Below are 13105 nucleotides of genomic sequence, written 5' to 3' on the forward strand. Positions count from 1 at the left end.
CCAAGTCCACATGGCTATTTTCTCCAAAGAAACTTAAACCCCAGCAGTCCTATCCTGGGACTTTTTTCTTCTTCAAGAGTAGAGGGAGGAGCACATATTTGTCACTCTAACTTTCTCTTGGTCTTAAAAGATGACTTTTCTTTTATAGAGGAGCTTCACTGTCCTACAACCACTTTCTGCCAGTGTTGTGCGGTATAGAAGACTCCAGAACTACATTTTCAGAAAGATTTTACTTAGTTTCTCTTTAATTCAAATATCTTTGCTCCCTTCAAGACATCAAAGCAAAACCATTTTTTAGAAGACAAAGTTATCATTTTATTTTTCTTCAGGCTGTCTGCTACTTAAATAGCTCATTTGTTCACAAAAGCATGAACAGAAGCACGCAAGACAAATCCGTTAAATAAGGCACAGCAGAAACAAACCCAGGCTGAAATCCTGTTTGCACAGCTACACCCCATAAGGCTAAAGGCGTCATCAGCCATGGTGATTTTTTAAAAAACATTTCCAATCCCCAACCCCAACAGTAATGCCATGGGGCAGCCATTGTGGACCATAAGATATGTGTGGGGGTGTTTCAAAAAAAAAAAAGTCATCACCATGGGGATTACTTTACTGGATGGCTGTGATTTTAAGAAATTAAAAGACTGTCTCCTAAGTCCTCAGTGGTTTCACCATGAGAAAAGGGAGCTCATGGAAGCTTTGGGACTTTTGAAGTGGGAATCATGCATTTTTATTTGTGAAAAATCACCACAGCAGATGACATCAACCTCATGAGGTATAACTTGTGGAACAGCATTTCTGCATGAGGATACCCTCATTGCGGTGTTCATTCAGGCAACTGTTTCTCAATACAATCTTAATGTAGGATGCAGGCAAGCTTCACCTGCTAATGAAGTTAAAAGTTGCATCATGTGCTTAATAAAATTATAAACAACACCCAATACAAACAGTGAGTTGTGGATTGTTCTCCCAATAAACCCAGTCTACCCAGAAGCTCCCCTTACCTGCACATTCCTCTGACGGTTTGAAGCATGGCTAAATGTGAATTTAGACAGGTCAGTTGGCTGATTTAAGGATCTTGGGACTTGTGAGCTGTGAATCTAGAGATGCACAGTGCTATTGTGTTTTACGCTGTGGGTCACCAAATGGTGGCTGAAAGGCTTGTGGTGAATTGAATGAGATGATCTGTGACTCATAGTTGACTGACATCTGTTAGTTGTAAATAAACAGGGCAAAGGTACAGAGCTTTGAAAAAGCTACTGGTTTGAAATGCACCTCCCATAATTAGCTCTGTCAACATGGCTAAGAGAATTCTGAGAGTTCTAGTCCAAAAACTATCATTTCCAAGCTTTGTAAATGAATCAGTTTTAATTCAATTATATCAGAGAACCTCAGGCTGAACCAGTATGTTAAGGCCATATCATTTCACATTTAACAAACTTCTGAAACCTACTGCAAGCTCCTTTGGCATTTTTGTAAAAGCAGGCAGATATTTTCTGTTCAAGACATCTTTTTCAAGTCCATTTTAATAAGTAAGAGGAAAAGAAAAAAAATCATCTTTTCAGGCAAATTCAGAAGAGTGAAACGGTTGGTAGCCATTGTCATTTCTCTTGCAGGCCAGGACGCAGACGCTGAACATTCCAAAGAACTGAAATGGGAGAACAATGATCAGTACTTTAGTTAAGGGTCAGAATTTTTTAAGGTATTCAAGTTCATACTCGAGACGACTTTGCAGTTCAAACATTGATCTTATACCTTGATGTACGAAAGCTTCTTTAGCAGCCTTAAAAAAAAAAAAAACATTCCAATGCCATTGTAATAGTTCACCTTTTAGCCTCACTCTAGCTTCTTTTTAGGGACTATTACCATGAATTGAGGCTGGCTGGATAGCTCAGTGGTTTAGGAGCCAGCAGTTGAGAGTTCAATTCCTTACTGGGCCTCCCAAGAGAAAAGCCAGCCTGTGTGGCCCTGGGCAAGCTGCACAATCCCAGGGCGTCCACAAAAGAAAAGTATTCTGTATCTAAAAAAAACCCTGGAAAGGGCCGCTATAAGTCAAAATTGACTTAACAACATGCAATTATTATTATTTATTGCTTTTAATTAAGAAGTAGTAAAGTATACACTAAAAACCACTGTATAGCTATGTCCTCACTGCAGATGGCAGCGTTGTTTTTTCTGCTCTAAGATGTACTCTGATTAACAGTAAAGCAGAAGTCGAAGGAGACTTAAGCTTGCATTTGATGCTTGGAACTGAGCAAAGGACCACACACCTTCCCAAGCCACCCACTTGTGTAGCACTGGATGGGGCCATGAATGTCACTCACACCCCTCTTTTGATAAATACAGCAGCATCACAAGCTAAGCAAAGCTGCTCAGGTGTGTTTGTTGTTTGGAAGAAATCCACACAAAGGCAGGATAACCACAGAGAGCCAGTGGCTGAAATCCTGTTGCTCATCATAGAATTATCACAGCTAGAGTAGACCCACTGAATCAGTGGGGACTTGGTGAGTCAACTGGTCTAATGGACCTGCTCTAGTTGCAACTTACTATATTAAGTGATGGGATTACAGCCATCATGTTGAAGTAGCTAGGATGATGCACTGGGAACTGGGAGATTCTGATTTTGGTCCCCACTAAACCATAAAGTTAATTGGGGGATGATACTGGGTCATTCACACTGTTTTTCAACCACACTGGGTCATTGTAAGGATTCAGGCTGGGGAGAAGATGGAAGCAAATGTTCTTATACAGTGGTGCCTCGCTTGACGAGGATAATCCATTCCAGCAAAATCGCTGTAGAACGAAATTGTCATCAAGCGAAAGTAAAAAAACCCATTGAAATGCATTGAAAACCGGTTTAATGTGTTCCAATGGGCGAAATACCTCAGCATCCAGCAAAGATCCTCCATACGGCGGCCATTTTCCAGTCCCTGTATAGTGAGGAATCTGTCCTAAAACATAGCGGGGAGCCTTTTTGCACAGCGTGCAGCCATTTTGAAGACCCGACGATCAGCTGTTTTGATCGTCGTTAAGTGAAAAAATCGGTTCCCGAAGCAGGGAACCAATCATCGTCAAGTGATTTTTCCCTATTAAAACATTGTTTTCCGATCGCTATTGCGACTCTTCTTCAGTTAATTGAAAGCGGTTCTGTAGTTCCACCGGGAAAGAGTGAGTGTTTTCTCCTCCTTTTGCTCCTAACTGTGATTCTTTTCCATGGTGGTTCCTCCACTATGTTTGTAGCCTCTACAGCTTTTTCCTCCACTGCAGTGTGTTTTGTTTTTCTTCCATCAGCAGTGCCCCCTCTGACGGCTGCTGCTGCTCAAGAGTTCTATCAGTGTAGGCTTCATCTTCTCTGTGGCTACTCGCTGCTCCAGGTCTCTGACTTTCTCTTCTAACAGTGCCACCAGTTTACACTTGATACATGTATACAGCATTTTGCACTCAGGAACAAAGGCAGACATAGCACAAACTTTTGCAGGTAACCACAACTGAATTGTCTCCAGCCTCCATAATCTCTTCTAGCTTTTTTTCACTTTCAACTGTTTGTTCAGGATACCTGTCCCTCTTGTTTTGTTAGTTTAAATGTTTCAAATGTGTATCTAAACTTTGTGAATAAAATACCTTTACAATGGCAAATGCAAGGATGACCACCATGGCATAGCTAAGGACGCTCTGCAGAGCAGATTCCACTTTGCCTTCACAGCCCTGCAGGAAAACAGACATTGTGGTGAATGGTTCACCTCTCACTCAAGAACAAAACATTAACATGATGTTTGTGGCAATAATGAACGTTCACCATCAGAGCTGACCAGCAACAGAGTCAGAACGCCTTATTGTAAACCTCCTGAATTCCTTAAACTAGCCAGTTTCATCTTACCTGGTAGTTGTAATAATTAGAGTTTTTATCGCAGTGGCTTGAGTAAGGTGAAACCCATGGTATGGGGATGGGAGAAGAAATTAACAGTCTCTGGGAAAGCATGACCAGAGCTTACTTTTCTGGCCTCCTATATCTCATATATCTTGTCTTTTAATCTAATGATTTGTATAATATGTTTAATAGTTGTTTGCTTTGTAGATTTAGCTTTAGTTGCTCTGAGTTGCCCTGGGACCCCTATGGGGAGAAAGGTGGCATATAAATAAATCTCCATAGCAAACGGCAACCTTAGCTGGAAGGGGATGAAATGGGAAGCAGGACTTTTGAAAAAGTCGACAAGCAAAGAAAAAGGATTGGATGCCGAGAGGAAGGCAAACAAGAGCTGGGAAACATACAGTCTTTGAGAGGTGGTTGGACTGAAACTCCCAGCAACGGTCACAACTAGCTGTGACGGGTACGGCTGATGGGAGTTGTAATCCACTGATCTCTGACTGGCCACAAATTCCACAACCTTGGGTCACAGGGACAGAGACCTACCTGGAGGAGATGATAACTACAGAAAATCAGCCCCACTGGAACCAACCAAAAACCAATCTGCCCACAATCCCATTTCCTACTGAGGCCAAACAGATTATCATGTTCTGGAAGGCCACAGACATGATAAGAATAGCCATAAACTAGTTTCTTGCCAGCATATGAAGGTTTCACATAGTCTTTATTGCTCACATTCATTATTCTCTCTAAATTTATCTAACCCCTTTTAAAGCCAACTAAGCTTGGTGGTTGTTACCACATCTTGGTGCAGTGGGTTCCATAGATTAATTAAACTGTACGTACAAAGTTAAGGTGATTTTGGGGGGGATGTTCCAGAACTTCCAGGATCCCCACCCGCATGGCTGACCATGGTGGCTGGAGAATTTTGGGAGCCATAGTACAAAAACAGGCGCCCAAATACTGGCCCATACAGAGAACAGCAAAGCTTGGGAGTGTTAGTATTGTGGACTGCCACTCTCAAAACACCCCAGCTAGTATAGCCTGGAGTGAAGTGTGGCAAAGAGGTTGATTGAATATGTCTCAAAGACATCCCAGGCCATCACAGTTCAGGCACGATGCGACAAATCAAAACCAGGAGTTTTAGAGCAAAGGGAGTAAGAGCCGATAGGGCTTGGCTAGGAAAGAAGTCAGGTCGGGTCCAGGTAAGGAAAAGTTAAGGTGAAATTAGGCGAGCAGCAACAATCTCAGGGATACAAAAAGAAACTAGAAGGCAGTTTGCCATTTCTAGGAAGAAATGGCTCTTAACAAGCAGTTTATTAGATGGAAGCCTGGGTTGCTCTCAGAAGAAGCTGCACTGAGAATTGTTCTACTGAATCTTTTTATCTGCCATGTACTATGCCCTGCGTCTTTAAATGTCAATCCCCACTGAATAATTTAAAAATAAAACATCTACAGTGATGCCTTGCAAGACGAATGCCTCGCACAACGAAAAACTCGCAAGACGAAGGTGTTTTGTGATTTTTCCGTGACTTGCAAGACAAATTTTTCTATGGCTGTGTTTTGCAAGACGAATAGGAATGCATTAATTAAATTTCAATGCATTCCTATGGGTAACTGCACTTTGCAAGACAAAATTTTCGCAATACGAAATGACTCGCGGAACGAATTATTTTCGTCTGGCGAGGCATCACTGTATTCCAGATCCTGCCTCACTTTGCATTTCTGCCCAAGACAGCATAGACCTGTTTGAAGCACTCCTGACTATTATACTGCCATCTGTATAATTATTATAAATCAGCCCACAATGTGCAGGGGTGTCTTAAGTTTTGACCATGCCCAGTCTCTGTCCCATGGCCTCACTCCCCATCCAATAAAGATGACTGACAGACCTCCTGGGGTTGGTTCATACTAGTATTCAAGTCTAGGTCGCCAAGAAAGTTGTTTTTCTTGTACAACGGCTGAACCCAGTGCACTCTTACTTGAGTATTGAGAAACTTCGGCTCGCTCAACAGTCCTGTGCAGTTCTGACGAAGGTCTTGCTTGCAACAGCTCAAGGGAACGCTGTTGTTTTTGGAGGTAGAATTGAACCACCGGCTTCCAATCCAGTCGGTGTAGTTTTGGACTCCACAGCACTGAAGCTGGAAGAACAACATGGTCAAACTGGACACAAAGCACCCCCAAATATACCAGTGTTCTTGATAAATATTACAGCTGCCCACACCTTTCTTTCATTGAAAACACTGCCATTCTGTTTACAAAACATGTAATCAGCAATAATACTGTGGTAGCTTTTCGGACTTCTGAAAACCCACTTTTTACTGCAAGCTGAAGAAGTTATTACTTTTTATGCTTACAAACGTAATGTTGTAATTGTCTTATAGATTAGTACATGCAAAATCTCTAGTAGTGATACAGTAGCTAAAAGATGCATAAGCATATCAGTAACAACGAAATGCTGCTACACAGGACTAGTGTTGGCGTCAGCTAACATTGGTGTAAAAACCTGTCTGAAAGAAATACTGGATACTTTTTAAAAAATCTGCAAATCTACATTTCCAAAAAAGATCATGTAATTTATAATATGTACAGTTAAAATATGATAAATATTCCTCCGTAACAACAATCAGATCAGAAATGTAATAACAACTGAACAAAATTTAAAAAGGAATCTAAGATGACAAGACAGTATAATAAAAAATCACACACAAAAAAGTAAAAATATGGTAATAAAACAAAATTACGTCTAATAAAGAATGGTATTATCTTTGTAAAACAGGTTATTCCATTTATAGTAAAAGCAATCATTATACTATAAAGCGATTGGACTATATGCAATATTAGTCCGAACTTGAGTACACCCATTGAAAGGGGATATATTAATCAATGCAAAGGTAACTTCCATTGATTTTGATGGGCGCATTCCCATGGCGCAATTGCATACTGGTGAGGCTTTCCTGTGTCTTGCACAGAAAAGGACCAACCCTTGCTGAAACCAATGGTTACTCTCTGGATTGCATGGGAGTGTCCTGGTAGCTGGTGATCACATAAATAAGACCACTAGCAGACCATTATACTCCCTGTGTGATGCAAGACGGATCTTCCTCAATGAATCTACTCTAACTGGAACTAGCAACTGAATTTAGCCCACTGTTGTTAATCAAGGAACCCGTTCAGGCAGAAAAGCAAAAAAAAAAACCACACACACACACACACACACACACACACACACACACACACACACACACACACACACACACACACACACACACACACACACACACACACACACACACACACACACACACACACACACACACACACACACACACAGTATGTCAATCGATTTCAAGGTTTTTTTAAGGCACAGCACTTTAAAACATCTGCAGTTTAAAATACAATTAAAAGAGAATGAAATTCAATTATATGGTTAAAATACAAGTAAAATTAAAACTCTATAAATCAATTAAAATCATAGTTTTAGAAGAGGTAGCCATGTTGGTCTGTACAGGCATATCAGGCAAAATCCAAAAGGAAACAAGGGAACAAAAAAACCTATGTGGCATTTTAAAGATTAATTATTATATTTTAATGTGAGCTTTCTTGGATCAAGTCCACTTCTTCAGACATGGAATAAAATAAAATGCAGAATTCACACAAAAAAATCACTTGGCTTTAAGAGCTTTGGGCATATGGTTACATGTCATGTGCAGTAATTCGTGATGTAACGCAGTAATACCATGTTTGGTATTCAGTAGTATAATTTAACTTGAAAGAATGAAAACCAGCACACTACTGGGATCCTGTAGACCTGTAATTCTCAAAGGCATACTTAAATAAAAAGGTCTCTGCCTGCTGCTGGCAGAAGAAAAAGGTAAAGGTAAAGGTAAAGGTTCCTCTTGACATTTAGTCCATGTGTGTCCAACTCTAGAGGGCGGTGCTCATCCCCGTCTCCAAGCCATAGAGCTAGCATTAGCCCGTAGACAGTTTCCGTGGTTACGTGGCCAGCGCGACTAGACATGGAACACCGTGACCTTCCCTCTGAGGTGGTACCTATTTATTGACTCGCATTTTTACACGCTTTCGAACTGCTAGGTTGGCAGGAGCTGGGACAAGCGACGGGAGCGCACTCCGTCACATGGATTTGATCCTTCAACAGTTCGTCTTCTGACCTTGCAGCACAGAGACTTCTGCGGTTTAACCCGCAGTGCCACCATGTCAGTAGGAAGAAGAATAGGGAAGGGGCAAATCTAGGCTCCCTTAGTAGGGAGTTCCAGAGCCTGGCCATGGCCACTGAGAAGGCCTACTCTCTAATCTCCAGCAGATGGGCCTCTGAAAGAGGTAAATGGTGAGAAGGGCCTTTCCCACAGATCTTAAAGCCCAGGAAGGTTTGTTTGGGAAGATACTGTACAGGGTTTCAGACTCTGGCCACTTACAGTGGGGTCTTGACTTAAGAACGACTTGAGTTAAGAACATTTTGACTTAAGAACCGCTCTCATAGGAAAATATTGACTTGACTTACATACTTAGATTTGAGTTAAGAACTGAAAAAAACCCACGTGGGAGGCAGGGAAAGTGCAAAATGTGAACTTTCAGTTAACTGTTGGCCAGTGAAAAGGGTGCCTGTCTGCTTCCTCACTCCTCCCAGCGTTTAGAGAGTGGATTGGGAGACAGTCTTCGGACTGCCTGGTACTTGTACTGCCTGGACTGTCTTTTCCCTGCCTTCCCTGAACCTTTCTTGACCTAAGAAAAAAAAGAAACAAAATATCCCCCTCTAGTGGTCGAAGGCGGAATAGCCGCTTCCCATTAGTTTCTATGGACGGAAAAGAGCAGATACGGATCAAATGGTTTTCAATGCATTCCTATGGGAAATGCAGATTTGACCTGAGAACTTTTTGACTTGAGAACCGCCTTCCAATATGGATTAAGTTCTCAAGTCAAGACCCCACTGTAGCTGCTCTCCAGGGAATCAAGAAGGGTTCTGTCCTTATCACTTACCACCCAGAGCTTGGAAACAGCACACTAGATTTTACTAGTTAGCACTAAATTGAACACTTTCCCATTAAACAAGAGGACTGCATCTAATCTTTTAAAAATAATGTTCCGCAAATAACTTAAAAACATTACTTCCAAAACTTTTTATTTTAGGTGCATCAGTGAGCTTGTCCTACTTTCAATTCAAAATTGGTGATGTTTAACATTGACACCCTAAATCTAAGGTACTAAATCTTTCCGAAGCATGCCGCTACCTAAAGTCCTTTTTAACAGCAGATTAGAATCATCACCATAATAAAAAAAAAATGACAACTTTGAACTGAAAAGTTGGAAGGAACCTTCTCGGTCATCAAATGCAGCCCCCATCAGGGAGGAGCAGTGGGGAATTGAACTCCGAACCTCTGGCTCTGTAGCCAAAGACCTAAACCCCTGAACTATCCAGCAGCTATTGATGTTGGGGTGTTTATGCAACACATGTGATCTACTGCTAACTTAAAGCTCCTTCCCTACAGGACTCTTTCCTTTAAAAAAGTCCTACAGACAATATTTTCTCCCCCTTTACTGGAGCATAAACAAGTATGATAGCAGGAAATGGTATCTATGATAACATTTGCAAGAGTACCAACATATATTACCAAAGATAATATAACAGGTTTTTCTAACAGAGGAAGAAGCTTGGAACAATATGTTTGAAACACAGTGTACTGTTTCCGTACCTCCTGCTGTAGATAATCTACAATATGAGAATCATCTGTTTTCCCATCATAAGCCTGGAATGCTTGCAGCATTGGTTCACGCAAGTCAGTTTTTACCTGTAATAAAGAAAAACAGTGCAGGTTTTAGCCCCATAACTGCTAATGGGGATGATTGTGTTCACTCAGCAAAATGTAAGTGGACTGACAAACAATTTAAAAGAAGAGTCAACTCAGGATATCTTCAAAGACATTTAAAGATGGGGCCACATAAAATGGGTTATGTGACTGTATGTGGCAAAAATGGGTGCCTCCATCCTAATGTGTATGATCTTGTTGTGAGCTGCCTTGAGTCCCCTATGGGGAGAAAGGCAGCTGAATCAATCAATCAACCAACCAATCAATCAAATCAAATTCTGTAAGCCTGTAGGCAGGACTTGATTTGCTTGCTGTGGATTTTCTGTAAGAGACTTGGGAAAACATTTTGACTAGCAATTGAGATAAAAAAATTCTTTCAGTATAATCTTGATATTCAAAGCCTAGTGAGAAGCTATTAAGAATGTGCCCTTTGGATTTATTTGGGTCCAAATCCTAGAATTCTCCATTCTAGGATTCGGAATCCAAAAAATCCAAATAGCACATCACTAGCAGCCACTATGTGCTTAAGTTCCAGGAGCAAATAGAGGTGAGTCACATGATTTAGTCCCCTTGACTAGCTAGAGAGAGAGGAGGTCTTTGGACTGATCAGGTGTAAATAAGGTCCTTGTGGAGTCCTCTTACGTGCACCAGATACCTTGTATGCCAAGCTCTGACACAGGTGTGCATCAAAGAACCACACATACTTAGGCTCCAGATCTGGTACAAGCATTTATGTCCCCAGACCAGTCTTGACAGGGTTGGAGTCCCTGCAGGTTAGTTTTCATCTCCTGCATCGTTGGTTCACAGTAGCTACGGATATTTTTACCTACCTTTTCCCTGTAAATAAATCCCAGCACAAAGGCTGCCACTTCCGCGATGAAGATCGCCAAAATAATGACCAGGAACTGATGCAAGAAGAGACAGAAAAGGTTAATGGATACTCTGGCATCTGCCAGATAAAGAATGGCGAGAGCTAAGCTAGAGATGTGGGTTAGAATCTTTCCCTTTGCCGTTGTCCAGCATTGCAGGAGAGAGAGCTTGAGAAGAACACTCCCAACAACTGCTCTGAAGTCCAGAAAATTGCAGGCCAGGCTCTCAGCTTCCAAAATAGGGGTTGGCAACCTCAAAACGGTCTGGAGGCCATTTTCCATGTTCACTGGGAGCCACACTAACTGTTTCTGGAGAAACTGGAATTGACCAGAACATTTACAGTTTTTTTTAAAAAAGGAATATGAAGGGGACACCTTCTTTCAGAGAAGAATCACAGTGCCTGGAGGATTTATCAGCCAAAATCCTATTGTGTAAATTTATACTGGCACATGCTGATGACATCATCATTTTTAACACATTAAAAGTTTCTTATTCTGCCCCCACAGGTTCTGAGGCTCCCTTTCTGATCAGAGGGAGAGAGCCTCGGGATAGGGGAAGCCTTTAATGCTTGCCTATGGTCCCAGTCCTAGTGGCTATTTTCATGCATTCGTATCTTCTTACCTGCCCATCCCAAAGCGTTCTCAGGTCAAAAAGAACTGCAAGGGAGCCTTGGAACTGGGGAACAAAGGGTGGGATGGGAAACTTTTAATGAGTGAATAAAGCCTGTGGCTGATGACGTCATCAACTTGTGTGGGCACAAATGTACACAATAGGATTTAGTACATTGTATTGTACTGCACTGTACAATGGAGGCTCCAGGGGATGGATTGCATGTGGACGATATCTCAAATGAGTCTTGCCCACTTCTGTTCTACAAGCTGCCTTCTCATGTGCAGGTTTTGTTGGGACCGCAGATTAAGTCAACATGAGTATCTCAGCAGTATTTCCAACTTCCTTCCACTACCATGCCCTCTCTGTGGTGGATGGAGAGCACTCTGTAGTGCACTGTTGGGTAGGTCCTCTTGTATCATATGACTATTTTTATATTGCCACTTTGGGATTTTTTAATTTTGTTTCAAATTATTTGTCTCAAATAATGTCTCATGCCTTTTAGGGGATTTTTTTAAAAAAAGAGATTATTGTATTCTTGGGCTTTTAATGCTGCCTTTGTCTATGAATTTTAGGATGATATCTGTTTAATTATTTTCTATTATTTTAATAATTTATTATTTCAACATTTAACTTTGCTTTAATACTGTCAGACACCTTTAGGAGAAAGGCAGCATATGCGTACAGTATTTTAAATAAATAAATATGTGGTCTTGTGCAGCGGCCGAAGCAAACAGAAAATGGGTCGAGTGGAATAGAGAAGCTGCAAAGTCCATTTCAGAGAAAGGAGCAACCAGCTTAATCTCATGTTCCATTTCTGAAGGAGAAATAAATGGTGCATTTCACACCAATTCTCCTAATTCAAAACATAGTTCTCTGAAATCTTACTGATTTTAATGGAGTTTACTTTCCAAGCAAAACACACACTTAAGAGGTTTCAGCCTTACATCAATTTGAAGTGAAACTTTATAGGTAAAAAGTGCATTTACTTGAACCAAACCCGAGGGTCTTACAAATGCTTAGAGTATTAATACTCTGGGAATAAGACTGCTTGTTACTTCTGGCATGATTACATTCCTACAGAATGCTTCTCCAACAATATATACAAACACTTACCACTCCCAATCCAACCTTGGATTCCCGGATGGTGGCACAGCAGCCAACCAGCCCGATTATGAACATCACCACTGCAACACAAATGATGATAAGGGCTGGCAAGAGAGCATATTTGTCTTGAAGGAAGGGATCATACGCCTTGTATGAGTTGAGGACATATCCACCAACATATGAGAGCCCAGCTCCTGCACCCTTAAAAACAAAATTTCAGATATTTGTTTCAAGATGCATCAAAAAAGACTTTATGCTGTGAACCTAATTGATTCCTTCTAATACAAAGTACTTCTATGTACAGTAGTGCCTCGCTTGATTAAGATAGTCCGTTCCAGCAAAATCGCTGTAGAACGAAATTGTCATCAAGCAAAAGTAAAAATCCCATTGAAATGCATTGAAAACCGGTTCAATGTGTTCCAATGGGCGAAATACCTCAGCATCCAGCAAAGATCCTCCATAGGGCAGCCATTTTCAGTGCCTGTAAAGTGAGGAATCCGTCCTAAAACACAGCGGGGGAGCCATTTTACACAGTGGGCGGCCATTTTGAAAGCCTGACGATCAGCTGTTTTGATCGTCACTAAGCGAAGAATCGGTTCCCAAAGCAGGGAACTGATCATCATGAAGCAATTTTTCCCTATTAAAACATCATTTTGCGATCACAAAAGCAATCGCAAAAACTTCATCGTTAAGTGATTTCCTCGTCTAACAAGGTAATTGTCAAGCGGGGCACCACTGTACATCTAAGTACAGTACTTGGCTCTGTTTCCATATTGCTGCCTGCCACGCCTCCAGGCAGTGCAGAGTATCCAAAGGATATGATATACAG

The 13105-nt window shown here is 41.3% G+C and overlaps 1 protein-coding gene across 1 annotated transcript in view; it reads right to left on the reverse strand.

Annotated features, from left to right (window-relative positions):
• Nucleotides 1-215: 215 nt before the first annotated feature.
• LOC110088639 (tetraspanin-36-like) overlaps nucleotides 216-13105 on the reverse strand; it is a 30635-nt gene continuing 17745 nt past the window's right edge. The window contains exons 2-7 of the mRNA XM_020811055.3: nucleotides 12286-12477; nucleotides 10521-10595; nucleotides 9577-9672; nucleotides 5848-6006; nucleotides 3622-3705; nucleotides 216-1648 (exon numbers count right to left, since the gene is read on the reverse strand). Of these exons, the coding sequence (XP_020666714.3) occupies nucleotides 1562-1648; nucleotides 3622-3705; nucleotides 5848-6006; nucleotides 9577-9672; nucleotides 10521-10595; nucleotides 12286-12477 (693 nt within the window). The 3' untranslated portion in view covers nucleotides 216-1561. The remainder of the gene's footprint in view (nucleotides 1649-3621; nucleotides 3706-5847; nucleotides 6007-9576; nucleotides 9673-10520; nucleotides 10596-12285; nucleotides 12478-13105) is intronic.

The sequence above is a fragment of the Pogona vitticeps genome, chromosome 2 (genome assembly GCF_051106095.1).
Source record: "Pogona vitticeps strain Pit_001003342236 chromosome 2, PviZW2.1, whole genome shotgun sequence".
Taxonomy (NCBI): Eukaryota; Metazoa; Chordata; class Lepidosauria; order Squamata; family Agamidae; genus Pogona; species Pogona vitticeps.